The sequence below is a fragment of the Podarcis tiliguerta genome (genome assembly GCF_965153285.1).
Source record: "Podarcis tiliguerta genome assembly, chromosome: 4".
NCBI lineage: Eukaryota > Metazoa > Chordata > Lepidosauria > Squamata > Lacertidae > Podarcis > Podarcis tiliguerta.
In genome coordinates, this window is record NC_139537.1 from 50,999,743 (window position 1) to 51,019,156 (window position 19,414).

Genomic DNA, 19,414 nt, shown 5'->3' on the forward strand with positions numbered 1-19,414 from the left:
CCTTTTTGAAAATATAGATGTAATGTGGCAACCCTTAAAGAAGATTAATTTTTTGAGGTATGCTAAGTAAATATTCATTGGAAGTAGAGGTCAGTACTACAACCTCGTGGTTAGAGGGCATGCAATTTTCCTAAGCAAAGCAAAGGCATTTCTTTCAGATCTGAAATCCTCTCCCGGGTTTTGCATTCTGCAAAACATGCCAAATTGTGTGTGTTTTGGAGATGAATGCTCTTGGCTACTTAACTGGGTCAAGGCAGAGTAAGATGTGTGGCAGCATCATTTCTAAAAGGAGGCCACTTCAGAGTTACAGTGGTGCCCTGCAAGACGAATGCCTCGCAAGACGGAAAACCCGCAAGACGAAAGGGTTTTCCGTCTGCAGAGGCGCTTCGCAAGACGAATTTCCCTATGGGCTTGCTTCACAAGACGAAAAATGACGAAAAAAATTGAATTATTTTTTTTGCTCCAAAACCCCTTATTCTGAATCGCTAAGCTGCTAAAAGCATTTTAGCAGCAAAACCGCTAATCCCCCCCCCTTAAAAAGCCGTTTTTAGCCCTTAAAATGTCAATAGCGCTGATAGCGCTACTCCGTCAATGGGCTTGCTTCGCAAGACGAAAAAACCGCAAGACGAGAAGACTCCCGGAACCGATTCTTTTCGTCTTGCGAGGCACCATTGTATCGTCCTTCCTTGACTCAAAGATAAAGAACCACCACTGCTAGCCTTCCTCCTTCAGTCACTGGGCAGACACAACAGGGGTGGCGATCCAAGTGCATACCTAACAGCTCCTGCCTTCTCAATGGGGGGGGGGGGCAACTCTGCAGCTGTAGCTGGAAAGGAAAGAAGTGGTATGACTGGATCAGGGCAGAGAATGGATAACTTGCTGGGGAAGAAGTGGCAGGAGCCTAGAGGGAGAAAGGCACTATGGTATATGTCTGCTGAAAATGGGAGAGGGAGGATTTCTATGAAGATAAATGCATTTCTGATTGCATGGTATGCTAGCAAAAAATGTGTGTGTGTGTGTGTCTCTGTGTGTGTGTTTAACTTCTAAAGGAAAGGTTCTGGGCTCAGCCCTGTGTGAAGGCTACATTACTCTATCCTCTGAACAGGAGTGTTGGGAGGACTCAGTGGCAGAAAGAAAAAATGATGCATATGCTTAGTGACACTTTGTTCACATATTCTGGAACACAGTCCTGTATTGGGAAACATTCTCTGATTAACTTACTGAATCACCCCACCTCTGTGTACACTAATAAAGGGAATAGGAGATATAAGGGCACACACACTGCATGTGCACTGAGAACAGGAGCTTCTGTTTATCCTTCTCCTTTCTTCATCTCTGCCAGGAAGCACAGCCAGATACACCTCATGGCCCGGATATAAACACCCAATGAGAGGAGGTGATGCACAGGTCAATTTGCACCACTCCATTGTACTACATTGTACTACATCCCCTTTGCTCCCTTCTTTTGGCAATGGCACTCCAAGGATCCCCACCATTTGGCACAATGGTGAAGAAAGGACCTAAGAGGAGGACTTGAAGGGGAGGGGGGAGGCATAGGCCATTTGTTGGTGGCTAAAGTGAAAAAGGAAAGCAGGAGCAGTCCTATGGTGGTATTATCAGTGGAGTAGGCTGGACACAAAAAAATGAAAGTGTGTAGGATGTAGGTTGGTGAACTCATGGAGGTGAGGCAGACCTCCAGATGTAAGGGCTGATCTTTGAATACCATTTAAAAAGAAAAACATTTCACTCTTTCACAGCCAGTAGTTTAACAAAACAAAACATTTTTTTAAAAGCCATCCAGAGAACAGGCCTGTAAAATTTTGAACTGAAAATCGCTTGCAAGAGTGACAAAGTAAAAGTAAGCTTTCTCCAAGATATTCAAAAGACATATTATAAAACTTCTAGATTAATTGATTGGTGTATTAAAAAAAAAGAGCATGAGGTATTCTCCCCACTGATACAACCAGGGTGAAACCAGTCTGACGTTTTACTATATATTGTTGAAATATCAATTCTAGGGGAAATTGTGGGGAACATGATTAACAGTGGTTTGCCTTGAAATACAAGCCAACCCTTGGAAATCTGGGCTAAAAACAGTAACTAATCTCCAAACTAGGTATGGGCAATAGAAGATACTGGCTCAATGACTGGGAGGAGGGGAAGAGAGAGATTAAAACAGGGGTTGGCAAGGTTTACCTTGCCTGGGCCAGTTCACTCCAGCGGAGATCCCTCCGTGGGCCAGATCGCACGCACACGGCCACGATTTCCAGCGTCTTCTATCTCCCCAGACACGATTTCCAGCATCTGCATCTGCATCTGCACAGACGTGATTTCTGGCATCTGAGCACGCACAGATGTGATTTCCAGCACCGCGGAAGTGAGTCCCCACGCTGCACTGGTTTAGCGCCGCGTGCAGGGACTCTCTAAGCAGGCAGCTCAGTTTGGGGGCGGCTCGTGGGCTGGTTAAACCCATGGGTTTAACCTTAGGTTGCCTAACCCTGGATTAAAACAACTAATTTCTACTCATAGGAGGGGCTCCACTGTTCTGAAGCAGTCATTGTAAAAGCTCTCATCCAGCCTTTTACTGTTTGAACTTTCCATATAGATTGCACAGACAATACAGTCCATTACCATGGTAGTTAAAACAGAGCAGGTTTCATACAGCTGTGCCTTCCAACACCTGTTTTAAGTTAGGCACTGGTGTTCTGCGCGGCCTGAAGCTTCTGTCATCTTCAAAGGTTGTCAGATATGAAGTAATCAGACTAAGAAACTACAGTAGCACAGATCAGCATATGACGCTTTGACATATCCAATAAAGTAAAAGCCTCCGAAATGAGTCAACAATGGAAATTGGGACCCGTAACATCAAATCTGGTCTGCTTCTTTAAAAAGTAGATCCAGATCTAGGACTGCTATTACCCAATATAAGGTTACAGAAACTGCCATTGATCACAGGCCACCTAATCTGCTCAAATTCAGGGTAGACAGAAACAAAATGACTTAAAACAGTCTTAATTTACAGCAATCCACCCTGCTTCAAATCACAAGCACTGCCTATCAGCACCACCACTTGACCTCATCCAAACACTGGTTCAGGACAGAGATAGTTGCTTCTTTGTTAAACATATAGTCCACTGAGAACCAAAAGCTTTATATAGACATTAAACAGCATTTGTGATCAACACATAGCCCTGTGGAACCACAAACAAATTCCCAGAGAGGAAAGTCATGCCAAAAGGACCAAGTACAGTAAGTCCTTTTGAACAAAAGCAAACAAACCCACTGGAGGCCTTTCCTGCCAGATGTTCTAGGACTTCTAACAATTGCTATCATACATGGCTTTGTCAGAAAAGGATGTCTCACACCTTATCAGTAGAGTTATGCAGGTCTTTGAAAGACAATTATTAGTATATCTTAAGTACATACTAATCTAATGAAGTCAAGTAATGTTAAGTTTCCAGATCTTCTCTTTTCACCACAAAGCATATTAAAGGTAAAGGGTAAAGGGACCCCTGACCATTAGGTCCAGTCGTGGCCGACTCTGGGGTTGCGGTACTCATCTCGCTTTATTGGCCGAGGGAGCCGGCGTACAGCTTCCGGGTCATGTGGCCGGCATGACTAAGCCGCTTCTGGCGAATCAGAGCAGCACACGGAAACGCCGTTTACCTTCCCGCCGGAGCGGTACCTATTTATCTACTTGCACTTTGACGTGCTTTTGAACTGCTAGGTTGGCAGGAGCAGGGACCGAGCAATGGGACCTCACCCCGTCACGGAGATTTGAACCGCCGACCTTCTGATCGGCAAGTCCTAGGCTCTGTGGTTTAACCCACAGCGCCACCCGCGTCCCACAAAGCATATTACTCATGTGCAAATGAGTAATTACAGACTTTCAATTTTAAAAAGAATGCAAAACTTAATGTTTCCAAAACAATGAAAGCATCTGGTTGACTTTTGACCTGATCATGCAGGGCTCTTCTTAAATTCTTAAAGTACCTAACAGAGCAGAAGTATTCAACACACACAGCTTTATCCGTTCCTTTCATCTGTAAGCCAGGCTGTCACATCTCACTTTTATCTACTAAACAAGCTCCGCTTCACCTTCCCAGATAAACTGCATTTTATTTTTATGTATCAATTCCTTGGAAAAGAGGTATGAAAACGGGAAAGTGTGTGTGTGTGTGTGTGTGTGTGTGTGTGTGTACACAGTGGATGGCCACAATCCATTCTGGAGGCCTGTCCTTATGGCGAAATGGGTCACTGGGTGAGGTGCCATTGTGCGCAGGCGGCGATTGCCCAGTTCTGCGCATGCGTGAACGGCAATCGTGGCTCCTGCGTGTGCATGAACGGTGATCGCCACTCCTGCACATGCACGATCGGCAGCAAACCTGCCGGTTACTTCCGGGTTTGTTGTGGTCGCAACTTGGAACATCTGCGAGTGGAGGTGGTTGTAAGTAGAGGTTCTACTCTCTTTCTCTCTCTGTGTATGTATGTATGTATGTATGTGTGTGTGTGTGTGTGTGTGTATATATATATATATATATATATATATATATATATATGCAGGTTTTGGTGTCCTCGGGTGTCTTCCCGTGTAAAAGTTGGGGTGTCTAGGCGACGTTTCGACGAGGTCTCACTCGTCATCTTCAGGCTGGTGCTTTCGGCTTCTTGTTACTGGAACAGAGCAGGATCTCAGTGTTTGAGTTCCTATAAATACTGTTGAGGAGGTGTGGTGTATAGCCTCCAATGTTCTGGGCAGAGAGGAGGTTCCCAGGCTAGTGTGCCTTTTCTTCTTTTGTTCCTTAATTACTTGAGGGATATCTTGAGTGATTTCTTGAGTGATTTCCTGAATCCCACTTGGGTGGGTCATTAGGTGTGGATTAGTTGCTAAAGCCTTCGTGTCTTGAACTCTTGAACTTTGTGAAGAGTTTTTCTGAGAAGATGGCTGTACTGCACTTGGTTGTGCTCTGGCTTGGCTTCGTGTATAGGGGCGAGCTGTGGTTTTGTGGCCTGTGCCAGCCAAATCTGTGTAGGGATTGCAGGGGGGTGCAGCATCCGGAGGTGCCACCCTGGTTTGGCTACTGGATGGTGTCTGTAATTTATCTGTGGAGAGGGTCTGGGTTTGGGTCTGGTGTGGTTGATTGGTGATGGCGTTCTGTGTGCCTCTGGATCTGGTGTCAGATTTTGTGGGGAGGGCTAATTTCCAGCCCTCCCCACAAAATCTGACACCAGATCCAGAGGCACACAGAACGCCATCACCAATCAACCACACCAGACCCAAACCCAGACCCTCTCCACAGATAAATTACAGACACCATCCAGTAGCCAAACCAGGGTGGCACCTCCGGATGCTGCACCCCCCTGCAATCCCTACACAGATTTGGCTGGCACAGGCCACAAAACCACAGCTCGCCCCTATACACGAAGCCAAGCCAGAGCACAACCAAGTGCAGTACAGCCATCTTCTCAGAAAAACTCTTCACAAAGTTCAAGAGTTCAAGACACGAAGGCTTTAGCAACTAATCCACACCTAATGACCCACCCAAGTGGGATTCAGGAAATCACTCAAGAAATCACTCAAGATATCCCTCAAGTAATTAAGGAACAAAAGAAGAAAAGGCACACTAGCCTGGGAACCTCCTCTCTGCCCAGAACATTGGAGGCTATACACCACACCTCCTCAACAGTATTTATAGGAACTCAAACACTGAGATCCTGCTCTGTTCCAGTAACAAGAAGCCGAAAGCACCAGCCTGAAGATGACGAGTGAGACCTCGTCGAAACGTCGCCTAGACACCCCAACTTTTACACGGGAAGACACCCGAGGACACCAAAACCTGCATTCCTGTACCCGTGAAAATCTACGAAAGCAAATATATATATATATATATATGAATGAGACAGCTGTTCCTCTTCAATGTGGTGTGCATCTTATCACAACCAACAGACCAGGTGAAATTCCTTTACTGGGGCTCAGGACCACCAGGAGCCATGGAATTACTGTTGAATAGACACTAGATACCAGTGAAAGGTGTTAATATGAATGCAGTACAAGGAGTTAGGAAGTCTTTCATTTCCAGAATAGAGTCAGGATACAAGGGGCCTTGTACAACATTTACTCAGTATGCTTTCTTTGGAAAATCTCCATGAACGTAGAGATATAGTATCTCCCACACCACTGGTCTTCAACGTGTGGGTTGGGACCAACTAGTGGTTCGCAGCTTGATCCAAGGTGGGTCACAACAGAAGCACAAATATCATGCAAATATGAGGTAAAACTTGAAAGATTAAGAAATTGATCCTCCATAAGCATGTTTGGGTAAAAAAACCTGGGTCTGAAAAGGTTGAAGATACCTGTTCTACATAACCCTTAGATGTGCTTTTTCAAATGTAACCAATGAACAAATGAAACATTGGTACTTAAATCTAAAGGGACATAAATTACACACACACCCTCCCTCGTGAGTATTTTTCTGCTTTAGTGGCAAGTCTGGGGCAGGAGGGACAGTGAAGATGCATTTTTTAAAAAAATAAATAAATCTGCATATTTAATTATTATTTTTAAAAAAGAGCTTGTTTGAGAGCAGTTAATGGACTATTAAGTTACCTTTAGATGCTTATAAAACATCTTCAGAAGTCTCCCCCTTACCTTCTTAAAAATAGTTTGCACGTTATTTTCCTAGGCTAAAAAAATATCTGCAAGTGTTTTTCTTTACGTTAAAGTTTCCCATTTGAGGAAAGAATTAAGCATGGGAAGTTGCAACCAAGAGTGCTTGGGTGGGAGATTATGAACTAATTTGAAGAACTGGCCAGTAACTTCCTGCAGTCCTTTCTTATTAAACCACATGTACTACATTATAAAACTATGGAAAGTCACAATGTTTCCAGATAACAAAAAATAAAAAAAATAAAAATGCATAGCATTTTCCGTAAGTGATTCACAGCTATATTCCAGTTTCCAGACAAGCTGGAAAAACATTTCACACAGACTGCTCCCTTTTGGATGGAAAACACAGGAAACCTTTAAGAACATGTAGTCATGTTTATATCTGCTATAAATGCAGCTTGAGATGGGAACACAGGTCAAATCCTCCAATTCACTAAGTTAGTGCTGCCATCACAGTATACTTCGCAATTTACTGACTTTTTATGGACCCTAGGCATAATCGCCTTCTTTCAGAATGGCTATGCCTACCAGGCACAAGGGAGAATGAGATCCAAGACTGATTACTGAATTTTCTTCTCATTCATAGGTTCATTCATTCATCCTATAGAACTTAAACCATATTTTTTTTAAGCATAGTAGTTATGAGCATATAAAGAAACAAAGCTATCCCCAGGTGTAGATCAGTGTACCTCACAAAATTAAATTTATTCACAGATTCAATCACTGCCTCTGGAGAGTTCAAGGAAGGGAGTTTCATTTCAGACAACGGTTCCCAAACTTTTTATCCCATTGACCACTTGAAAATTGCTTAGGGTCTTTGTGGACCACCTAATGATTATTCTCTGGAGTGGTGCATCCCATTTCGCTGCTTGAGGCAAAACAGGAAGTGCCCCTATAATGCCCCCACCAAAGCATCCCTTGCCTAGGTTGTATGGTGGCATAAAACAAAGGTGATAACAGCAGGTTCTGGTGAAATTTTTTGGTGAGGGAAACTGGCACCAATACAACTAGCAGCAGCTGCTTCACCCCGCCTCATGGGTGCGCCAGCCCTGACTTTTCTGCATTTCAGAACCTCCAACTTAAAATGCGTAAAAAAGAGCAACCTTGCAGAATTATACCAATGTCATCTGATTAGGTTTGGGTGACGTATCGATACATCACCCAGCACTGGTTTGAGGGCCAGAGTGCAATGGCGCCTTCCTCCACGATATACCTCTGGGTGAAGGCGCCATCACGCTCTGGCCCTCAAACCAAGGGTGGAACAAGCCAATGCAGCTTGTTTTTCCCTTGGTGCGCTGGTTACGGAGGGACTCCTTCCACCGACAGTGGCTGTCACGCGGAGGAAGAAGCTCCATCGGCCCCAGCCCTGCGAGGTGACGTGGCCAATGGAGCTCTTCCTCCCTCGGTTCACTTTCATTGTTTTCATTTTCTTAAATGTTAATGCAGTAAAGTTGTTAACATAATAAATGCACAGCAATAACTTTTGATCTCCTATTTAAGGCTGTGCCCGAAAAAGGAGGGGAGAGAGTTCTCAAGATCCCAGGGTTCATTCACGCAACACGAGACTACGCTTTAGCAATACGAATTAAATGTTTATGAGCAATGTTTTTCAGAATGGAAAATTTCCATGGAAAAAACATAGCACTGGACCTTCTGTAAGCATCACAGCTGAAAAGTGTCCCAAAGTGCTCTACAAGTCATGTATGAAACTTTAAAAAATTCTTTCCACCATCCACTTTTCAAAGGCAAAGGTCGTCAAGTCAGAGGTGGTTTTTTTTTTAATTGTTCTTTAATGATCCCAAGATTCATGACAAGCATTGAATCAATTTAACTAGAACACAATAAAACTATAATGGAATAAACTAATTCTAAACCAGAGGATAATATTCAAAAGATATTACTATTTATATTTTATTCTATTCAGAAGGCTTCCCAAGCTATGTAAAGCAGTGCTGCACTGAGTTGTAATGGCTATTCTTACGACTGCCATTGTGCAGTTGCACTTATGGGATACTACACCTGTGGAGCATTGCCCCTCTCCTGCCTAACACCATGAGTTATCTACTATGCAGCAGTTGATTAAATGAGAGGGACCACTGCTTCTGACTCCTTGGTTGTATTAAATTAAATGAGATACGGTTCAACAATAATGATTCTTCTGTTTAAAACAGAAAACAAGAATCAATGCACTTCGGAATAAGATGCTTTGATAGGACATCTTTATTGCTACTGCTATAACTGGGTTTAATTAATCTAAGTCATACACAGGCCTGACTAACTCACGTCTGTTCAATTATATCTTGATTTGTTTTCTGTTTAAGGGAGCTGCTTCAAGAATAATTTGGAATCTTGGCATGTAAATTTACTTAAAATAATTTAGAGACCACCTTTCATTGTAAAAATAAGGCAGTTTAAAAAACCCATTGAACTCTCTCTCTATATAAACAGTGGTACCTTGGGTTAAGTACTGGAGGTCCGTTCTTAACCTGAAACTGTTCTTAACCTGAAGTACTTTAGCTAATGGGCCTCCCGCTGCCGCTGCGCCACCAGAGCACGATTTCTGTTCTCATCCTGAAGCAAAGTTCTTAACCCGAAGTACTATTTCTGGGTTAGCGGAGTCTGTAACCTGAAGCGTATGTAACCTGAAGCATATGTAACCCGAGGTACCACTGTATATATATCTTCTGACATTTTCCCTTCCTAAACTATAAGCAGGCAATGTAAACTAGAAAATAACTGGAACTATTTCATTAGTAAATGGAATGCAGAGTGAAAGCTATGCTGATGTGCATACAGGCTGATGGACATACAATAAATTTTCTGTTCACTGGTTATATGCCAGACTGTTATGACCCCTTTTGGTGGTCTGAGAATTTTCTGCTCTATTTGACTATCCAGGCTAGAAAAACTGATTATTGCATCACTCTTTCAATATATACTTGCAATATATACTAGAAGTGCTATTGAAGGAGTTTCTCCCCAGAGAACAGAGCCTCCCAATACACAACTGACCTTTAACATAAGTTGTCATATGATACCTTAAGGCTGGGCTGCTACAAACTAGCTGGTTAAGTACACAGTAACAAAGGATTAAGTGGAATAATCTTCTTAAAGCATCAAATGGAAACTTAGAATCATGCAAATTGCAAAGCTATAAATAACTGGTTTTCTCAAGCAAAGGAAAAAAAATCCAAGATATGTTAATGATTCATGGGTCAATTTCCTCAACTTTCCTATTATCCCCTTTCCTCTTACATTATATCCATCCAACTGCATGCAAGAGGGCTAAGACATGTGGAAGTAACTTGAAAAGAGGTGGGGAGTTAAATCTCTCTATCTCCTGGCAGACAGATTAGGGGAAGGGGAAGGAAGGCCCTCCTGTTTACCAAGCATCTGACTAATAATCATCATCTGTGTTGGCTTCCTCTTGTTACTTCTCCTTAGCACTCCCAAGCTTCTAATGTTAAATTTAATTTTAATCTGAAAGAGACGTGACAGAAATCGTATCTGCAAGTATGTCTTTAATTGAGAGAGCTACTTAGTAGAAACTTGCAGATACAGTGGTACCTCGGGTTAAGTACTTAATTTGTTCCGGAGGTTCGTTCTTAACCTGAAACTGTTCTTAACCTGAAGCACCACTTTAGCTAATGGGACCTCCTGCTGCCGCCGCAGCACCAGAACACAATTTCTGTTCTCATCCTGAAGCAAAGTTCTTAACCCGAGGTACTATTTATGGAGCGTATGTAACCAGAGGTACCACTGTACTGTAGACAAAACTTTTAAAAGTTTATCTTAACAACTGCTAACTTCTAGGCAAGGGAACACTATTATGGCCTGAAAAAGCAAAGGTATACTAAATATGATCTTTAAGAAGAATCAAAATTATGGAAAGCTCTCTCTGGACTCGGCAGTCACAATTTTCAAACAGATCTTACTACTACTACCAGAATATAAATTTAACTATATGTCACAGGGGGGTTGGGGGAAGCTTATTTAACTCAGGTGCTGCAGGTCCCAGAATTAATAATATTAACTAGTAATGCAGAAAAACACAAATTTTTAACTTTCCCAAATCACTCCTACATTTCTTGCAACTGGGGAAGTTGGTTGAGCATATACAAATCTAGAGGGAAAATCCATCTTGTGAGGTGCTGAAAACACATCACTCCATACTAATGTGGTTTGGAAACAGTAGTAAGCTCCAGAATTTGCCAGACCACATTAGTAAAGTAAGATTTAAATGTGAAAGTGTAGAACAGGCTGTTTATTTGGTCACTCTGAAAATATAATAAACCTTAAAACATGAATAGAAATATGAAGGATGGGACAGAAAAGTTAAGGAGAAATCTTTCCATGCTACCTTCCCTAAAATGGAAACATATGATGTTTGGGAGAAACTGGCACTCTCACGAAATAACTTCTCTTTCAAAATGATTACTGAAATATTTTTAAAGCAGTGTTTTAAAATAAGAAAAGCAAAGGCTGCCTAAACACATGGATTTAACAAAAGAGTATTTGTAATCAATGTCTTTTCTGTCATACCTACAACAGATTGTGTTTAATCCAGAGACACTTAAGTGGAAAAATAATCATGCAAAGGGAGTTTCCTCCTCACTGTAGCCTGGTACTCCTTAAAAATCTGCTCCAGAGTCACAAGACCCTCTGTAATGGCACAGGATAGGGTTCAGGAAGAGGGAGGAATAAGTCAAAACCAGGTAGAGAGACCATGGGCAAATAGATGTGCAAGGTACCTTCACTTGGTTTTGGCCACTTCCCATACTCCATCATTCCAAAGGGTTCTCTGACCTTCAAGAGCAGCTTTTCATAGGACACAGGGAGCTGCAAAGGTGGAGAGGAGGAACACCTGCCATTATGCTTGCGCTTTTCTGAATCCAAGTTATGGAATCTTTACCATTGTCAAACTCATGTTTGCACGAAGAGAAAGAGGGGGACTATCTGAAGATTTTTCTCTAAGGATTATATAGGAGAACTTGAATCTGGTCAAAAAATCTCCTCCTCTGCACATATATAACATGAGAGTCCTGCTAGATCTAGTCTATCATTCTCTTCTTACAGTGGCCAACCAGATGCCTATGGGAAACCCACAAGCAGGACCTGAGTGTGACTGTACTCTCCCCACCTGCAGTGGAGGTTGAAAAGGAATAAGCTCAACATCCTAAGAGTTCCTGGAATATAGTGACAGCCTCCACATAGGCACCCAGAGGATCCTTGGATTGGCCAAGGACAAAGAAGCTGTGCTTGCTACCTCTCAGCCAAGACATCTCCCTCTGCAGCAGGCCCTGTGTGACTGCTTGTGCAGTGCCCTCTGCTGGTGAGAACGTTCCAATGACGTGACAAAAACACACATGCAAAGCTCAACCAGGATAGTTTTTTAAGGGTGTGAGAAGTAGTTTCATCGCATCAGAACTTTGCAGACAAAAGTCAAGAGGCCTCTATTATTGATAGAACCCCACTGCCTGCCATCCACATGTTTCCTTTCAATGTTACAAATCAGAGGAATGCATGCCTTTATTGACTCCTCCCTATTCTAGCAAACAGACTGGATACTTGTCTATACAGGTATAGCATTTTAGCAAAGTTGTAAAAGCTACTAAATATGCCACTAAACGGACCGTGAGGCATTATAGAAATCTACTACATGGCCAGACCTAGCCCTATATACAACTCTGGTATATTCTTTAAGAAAAAGATAGTGGAAGTGAAAAGGGAGAAGGAAGGAGTAGATGATAATGGAAGTGGAAAACCTTTTATAGGGTTTTTTCCTTTTAATACTAAAAATTCAACTTCAAAAGGAAACCAAGGGTAATGGAATGGGGAAAATAGCATCATGAGTGGAATAAACTTGTATTTACTGTATTTTTCACCCTATAGGATGCACTTTTTCCCCTCCAAAAATGAAGGGGAAATGTGTGTCCGTCCTATGGGGTGAATGCAGGCACCGACCCCTCTCGCTCTCCAGGCTTCAGGAAGCTATCCGCAAGCCGTTCCCGCCGGCTCGCAAGGCTTGCGGGCAGCAGCCTGCAGCCCGAAGCACGGGGCGCCCTCCGGAGGGTGCCCCGTGCTTCGTGCAGATGTCCGCAAGCCTTGCGAGCCCGCCGGGAGTTGCCGCCGGGCTCGCAAGGCTTGCGGATAGCAGCCTGTTCTGGGGGCTGGGGTCGAGGGAAAAATGAGGTGCGTCCTATGGGCTGGCCTATAGGGCAAAAAATACGGTATCTTCCATATTTCTAGACTGGTCAAATGCTTGATTAATGTGCTAAAACTCTTTAAGAAATCGTTTAGCAGACCTCTTCAGAACTTTCCCATGCTTGCAAATTACTCTATTTTAAAAACAAGTGTGACCAGCAGTATGAAATATGATACTGCTGGAGAGCACAGTTTCACTGACATTTTGTGTCTCCTCAGAAACATCTTAGCTACATTTTGCCTTCGGGAGATGAGCTAGCAAGGATCTAGTGAACCAGAATGAAATGCACATGGAAAGTTTCCAGCTGAAACAATCTACTGAAAGGATGGGGCTGCGGAACCTCAAGCCGGGGGCTGAATGCTGCCCCAGAGGCCTCTTTTTATAGCCCTCGGGGACTCTCTAGAACAGCCTTTCTCAACCTGTGGGTCCCCAGATGCTTTTGAACTGCAACTCCCATCACCCCTAGCTAGCAAGGCCAGAGCTCAGGGATGATGGGAGTTGTAGTCCAACAACATCTGGGGACCCACAGGTTTTGAACCACTGCTCTAGAACTACACTATTCACTGGCCCTGCTCCATGTCTTTTTTGGGTGCTTTTGTCTGCTGGCTGGAATCTGTCTTTGAAAACTTAGAATGCCTGTTGTTTGGATGGGGTGTGTGGGGTGTGTGGGTGTGTGTGTGTGTGTGTGTGGGTGTGTGTGAGAGAGAGAAAGAGAGAACACCTCTGACTTTTGTATGGCTGGAATTTAGCCTCTTGGACAAAAGCAATAGTCCCACACACTACTGGCATGAGGCCCCCCAGAAGGTTGCCCCTGAGAGTGAAGACTTGGGCTGACATGGACAAGAGGGTGCCCACACTCCCTGCACCTGGGGTGGCTAACCAATGACCAATCAAATGTTGTTGGGACTCCCAACTCTCATCAGCCCCAGCCAACAGAGCTAATATTCACAGGTGGTGGGAGTTGTAGTCCAGCAACATCTGGAGGTCCACTCCTCTACACACTAGCCTGGAAACTCCACCTGACATTGTTAACACTGAACCTTCTGCCAGTTCCTAACCTAATCGAAGGAACACCGTATCACCTATTGCTTGGCCTTTGAGAGCCCCGAGACCCTGAGTTTCCTTTAGAAGTAGCACTTTAAACTTTACGTAAAACCTTGACTCTCTTAGTTAAGCAGGAACCAAATAACAGTCATTCTCTTGGTGTACCTACTCTTTTGCAACCTTTGTTTTTAAATCTTCAATCAAGTCTTTGATTAAGAGTTCAGTGAGATTCATGGGGCCACCCACCTATCAATCATCTGCCAGGACCTTATGGTGCAGGGCAAATAAGCAATCCTACTACAGTGGTGACTCGCAAGACAAAAAGAATCCGTTCCGTGAGTCTCTTCATCTAGCGTTTTTTTCGTCTTGCGAAGCAAGCCCATTAGCGGATTAGCGCTATTAGCGGTTTAGCGGCTATTAAAGGCTTAAGAGATTAGCGGATTAGCTGCTAAAAGGCTATTAGCAGCCTAGTGCCTTAGAAAAAGGGGGTGGGGAGCGGAAAAAAACCCCCAGGAATCGCAAGACATTTTCGTCTTGCGAAGCAAGCCCATAGAGAAATTCGTCCTGCGAAGCACCTCCAAAACGGAAAACCCTTTCGTCTAGCGGGTTTTCCGTCTTGCGAGGCATTCGTCTTGCGGGCACCACTGTACTACTAATAATACTGATAAGCAGCAAGAAGACTGTGGGCAGGGTGGGGATTGGGTGGCAACAGCTTTGCAGTAAATTTAAGTCTGTGCTACTGAGCTACTGAGACTCAAAAAAACAACAACAAACCCTTTTCTGTTGCATGAGTTAGCAGTAAAAAAAAAAAGGAAATAGTGGGGGGGACGACAATTAATGGCTGACAGTGCTTATTTAGTTATTACTGAGAAAGGGGGTAGAAGGACAGAAAGCAACATCAGGATATGAATAACGAACACAGCCATGAGGAGTGGGAGGAAAAGGAGGGATAAATACTTCTCACACGATAAGTCATGCCCACTATTTAAACATAATGGAAAGCACAACTGAAAGAGTGCTATAACTCTCATGTGTCAGTGCTTGCTTGCAATTCTGGATACAGCAGAAAGCAGAACTGAAAGCTCTAAGAGTCCTTTGTCTGAAAGCACTCTAGGTTCTTTCAGCTCCATTCAGGCAAAGAGGCCATGGATACATATGACTAATATAGGTGTGAATAGCAAGTTAACCTACTACGGGTCTGAAGGCTAGTAACTGCTGTGGCTATTTGGCAGGAGAGGTTGGTCAGATGTATAATTTATCTGGAATATATCTGACAAATTATACACACCAGCAGAAACAGAGTTTCAAAAGCACAAGCACTCTCTTTCAGACAAACTTTGCAAATACTGTAAGTGGTGTTACTTCACCCCCTTGTGGCTGATCCAAGCATAATTTTCAGGATTTGGAAATGAAATTAAGTGGCTGCTAACGAGAATAAAGGATAGCATTCATATGGTACGGCTCAAGTGCTCCAAATGCATTGCATTAGTCAAGATGTAAAGAACCATGAAACTAGTTCTGTAAGCTCATAGGAATTTTATAGCAATTCTCAAAACAGTAAGCCTCCAATCTATATGGCAACTGTTTAAAAAGCAAGTATATGATAATATGGGGGTCAAAGCAAAAAACAAAATTCTAACTGGTTCTCTGAATTCCAACTATTATCTTGGTAATCTTCATTACAGCCATTTAAGAACAGCAACAGCACCATGTACAAAGGCTAGTGAATTTGAGTGGGATTAGATATGAACTGAGGATTGGTTGGTTAACACCCTTATGCACTATATTCAAGAAGGCTACCCTAGCACATATATCTATTTCCATGTCTTTCTGCAGTCTTGAAGTTGCCTAAAGCTTGGACTCACATTGGAATCATTTGAAATGTAACATTTTAAAAGTAAAACAGCACAAAATATATATTTGAAAATACAAGTTTGCATTTCTTAAGTGTACCTAGTATGGCTGCTGAGTATGTAAGTAGCTATGGCAACTATTAAGGTTATTTAAAAGGACTATAAATTTAGATCTTACAAAACCACATCTTAGTCCTAGAAGAAAAATACAGCAGTTTTATAGATAAACAAATTATCAGTTAGTAAGCTTTTTGTTATTGTTGTTAGAGCAAGAGCCTGAACATTAAAAAATAAATAAAATTTGCTTTTAGTTCTTCATTCTTTGAAGCACCATGTAACAAAAACTGATGTATTACATTCTGTATGATTTTCCCCTCATGCATCTCAGGCAAAGGTATAGCTTTAGCTGATGGAAGGGACTAAGTAGGGAAGAGAGATAAAGCCAAACATTATGCTTGTTCCTGCCAAACATCTGACTGTAGGCAGAGATGCTAGAGTTACACTTTGCATATGATGGTATATGGAAACAGGAAGCAGGAAGGGGCACTTATGTTTCCTATTCTTCTCCTCCCGCAATATTTATACAGCAGCATGGCATTTAAAAATAGCAATATGTCATTTCGAAGGCCAGCCATGGTTACAACCTTTCATTCCTAACGATGTGAGGGTCAATTTGCATCTTTCAAATGTAGGTTGATACATTGCAATTCATCTGCCTGGCTCTTTGAACTACCTGGAAATATCAAAATTTAAGTCACATGTGGGAGATGGCAATAAAGCTCTGTATATGGACCAATGAATCAAAGATAACAACTAGAGACAATAATTTCCTCAAAGAGTGATGTGGGAATTGGCACTAAAAATGCAGAGGATCAATTTTAGAAATAAAATAACCAAGCAAGTGCTTCTATGCCAACCAACAGATATCAAAAGGGGGTATCTGCATAGTTAAGCAGGCAGAAAAATACTCCCCCCCCCAACAGGAATCCTTCAAAAATAGGTAGACCAAGAACTGTCAAGATACCTTGGCATCCTAGAACAGATCAGTGGTTCTAGTCCAATACACTTGTTCATGCTTGGAGCTTTCTGCTACCAATAGTTTTATTGCATCACAGCACAGCAGCAGACTGGTCCAAGTAGCCCTCAAATGGAGTGTGCTACGGGGCTCAGGCCAAGGGTACATCACATTTTGTTGCAGATTTCCTCATTAACATCCCCAAAGGCCTACAGTAGTGGTTTTGTACAAATTATGTTTAGCCTTTGTAAAACTACGGGGTCAGAGCTGTCCGATATAATTGCTGGCAAAGTTCAGTAATCCTTGGGCCAGTACAACTCAAGACAAAAACTAAACACATGTCTGCACAGGATCAGGTCCTATGTAACAGGTAGCAGATGTACCACTGCAACCCTACAATACAAGCAGGCAGGGAATTGCAGTCCTTTCTGTTCCGTGGCCAGTCCCTTTTCCACAGGGCCAGCCCAAGACCTTTTGCTCTCTGAGGACAAGATGGTGTCCTGTCTCCATTCTACATATGGAATCTGACTGGCCTGGAAGCTGAATCTTACTTCAAAACTGGCAATCTGATAGCATGCTCCACACCACAACGGATGGCACGAGGCTAGATTCAGGGGCACAGGGCAGGTGGTGTGCACCTCCCACACAGCTCTATCCTCCAACACTTCAGCAGCCCTCCCTGGCCCACAGCATCCGCCACCTGAGGCCACTGCCTCATTCTACCCAATGCTAGGGCCGGCCCTGAAAAAAAAAGCAGGGAGGTGAATCCTAGGAATCCTGCATGGGCAGCTGCCCTTTAGATGGGCAGCAGGGCACAGCTTTTGCCTTTCACGAAGAGCAAGCACAGGCCGCAAGAGGTCCTGCTATGTAAAACGTTTGCCTAATGAACGACAACTCATTGGAGGGGGCTGGGGGCGCCTTCTTGCAGAACCCCCCTCTGCCTCACATCCCCCCCACCAGAGACCCCGGTGTCGCTGTGCCTTATTTCACGGGTTTGTTTATTAGCGTGTTCGCCTCCCAGAGGAGCCAGCCATCCCCGACTGAGAGCCCCTGCCGGCCGCGGGTGGTGCTGGCCGGGAGCGGGCGGGGCCTGCCCTTTCCGGGGCCCTTTCGCCCCCCACTTCCAAACTCTCCTCTCCCCGCGGCCGGCTTCCAGGAGCCCCCTTCGCCCCCTCACCCACCTTGCAAGGTCCATCGGGGAAGACGACGGCCAGGGGCAGGTTGCAGGCGATGAGCGCCGTGGGCAGGTCGCGCAGGGACACCGTCTCCATGTCGACGAAGCTCCACTCCGTGTCCCGCTCCTCAGCCTCGCCTTCGTCGTCGTCCTCCTCGTCGCCTTCTGGCTCCGTAATCGTCACGGTCACTCCCGCCGCCGCCTTCTCCTCCTCCTCTCCCGCCGCGGTTTCTGCCGGCTCCTCGCCTTCTTCCGCTTCTCCGGCTCGCGGTCTCTCCCTGCGGCCGCCGCCCCCCCGGTCCTCCATGCCGAGTTGAGGAGAGGAGCCGGGGGCGGGGACGAAGCCCGTCGGGCTCGGGCCTGGCCTGGCTGAGGCGGCGAGTCAGAGGGAAAGGCGCCGACCAGCCGCCTCTTGCCGCCACTTCGGCCTTACAGCCACTTCGGCCTTACCCTTTTTCCCTCAGCCCCAGGGGGCTAGATTGGCGACGGTCAACGGCTCAGGGCCCGGCCCTGCGGAGCCAATGAAACACCCGGGCTTTTACTTCAACAGGTGACCCGTCTTGAAGTGCCGTGGCGCTGCGGCAGCCATCTTGGGTTCGGGCAATACCCACATTGCCTCTTCCCCGCCTCGCGTTCCTTCGCCCCCGTTACGGTAAATCTCAAAGTGCCCACTTCGCCTCTTGGCAGGAGGACCACGGGTATAATTTATTCGACGTGGTGCCTGCGCTTGCAAAGAAGCAATTAAAGAATCGCTTTGGAAGGCGAACGGGAAAAGCAGTATAATTCTCTTTTAATCCTCAAAGGATCGCCTTTTCAAGGAATCATAACAACACCTGAGATTCCAGACTTCACAGGCCACGTTTTTAATCACAGGGATTGACATGGGTTATTGATCTGATTCCAGGGCAGTCCCACAGATGATAAATGGGGTACTTATTTGGGTACTTGCACTGCTGTATTCTCACAGCAGGGATCACTGCCTGAGAGCCCTCTCCTCCATAAAATAAAACAAAACAAACCCTTCCACTGCTGTATATGTAACTGACAGCTTGTTGTTTTCTTTCAATATATTTTTTATGCTGGAGTAGCTAAAATGTGACCATGTAGATATTTGTTGGACTCCAACTCCCATCAGCCTCAGTCAGCATGGCTAATAGCCAGGGATGGTAGAAGCTGTAGTCCAGCAACATCTGGAGGGTCACAAATTGGCCCCTATGGTGTTGGCTAGCTTCCCCCAAACTTATGTCACCCAGTCTCCAGGTGTTTTGGACTACAACTCCCATCAGCCCCAGCCAACATACTTGCACTGACAGGGACTTATGGGAGGTGCAGTCCAAAATATCTGGAAGATACCTTGGTTAGGGAAGACTGGTTTAGACTTATTCCTTCCAGTATATTGGAAGGAGTGCTTTTTGGATGGCCGCTTGTTTGTTGTAAATAGTTTGTGGATTGAATTTGC

At 44.3% G+C, this 19,414-nt stretch overlaps 2 protein-coding genes across 7 annotated transcripts in view; one reads left to right on the forward strand and one right to left on the reverse strand.

Annotated features, from left to right (window-relative positions):
- RCAN1 (regulator of calcineurin 1) overlaps positions 1–18,963 on the reverse strand; it is a 32,052-nt gene extending 13,089 nt beyond the window's left edge. For 5 of the 6 annotated variants that reach the window (XR_014510659.1, XR_014510660.1, XR_014510661.1 and 2 more), the window contains exon 1: positions 17,963–18,963. Coding sequence is in view for 2 of the 6 variants with exons in the window: in XM_083438740.1 (XP_083294866.1) it covers positions 17,963–18,262 (300 nt within the window). In the remaining 4 variants the exon portion in view is untranslated. Of the gene's footprint in view, positions 1–11,415; positions 11,458–17,962 lie in introns of those variants that run through there. The other variant, XM_083438741.1, reaches the window with a different exon arrangement.
- Positions 1–19,414, forward strand: part of CLIC6 (chloride intracellular channel 6) — a 130,163-nt gene that overhangs the window by 79,109 nt on the left and 31,640 nt on the right. The gene's annotated exons all lie outside the window — the stretch shown is intronic.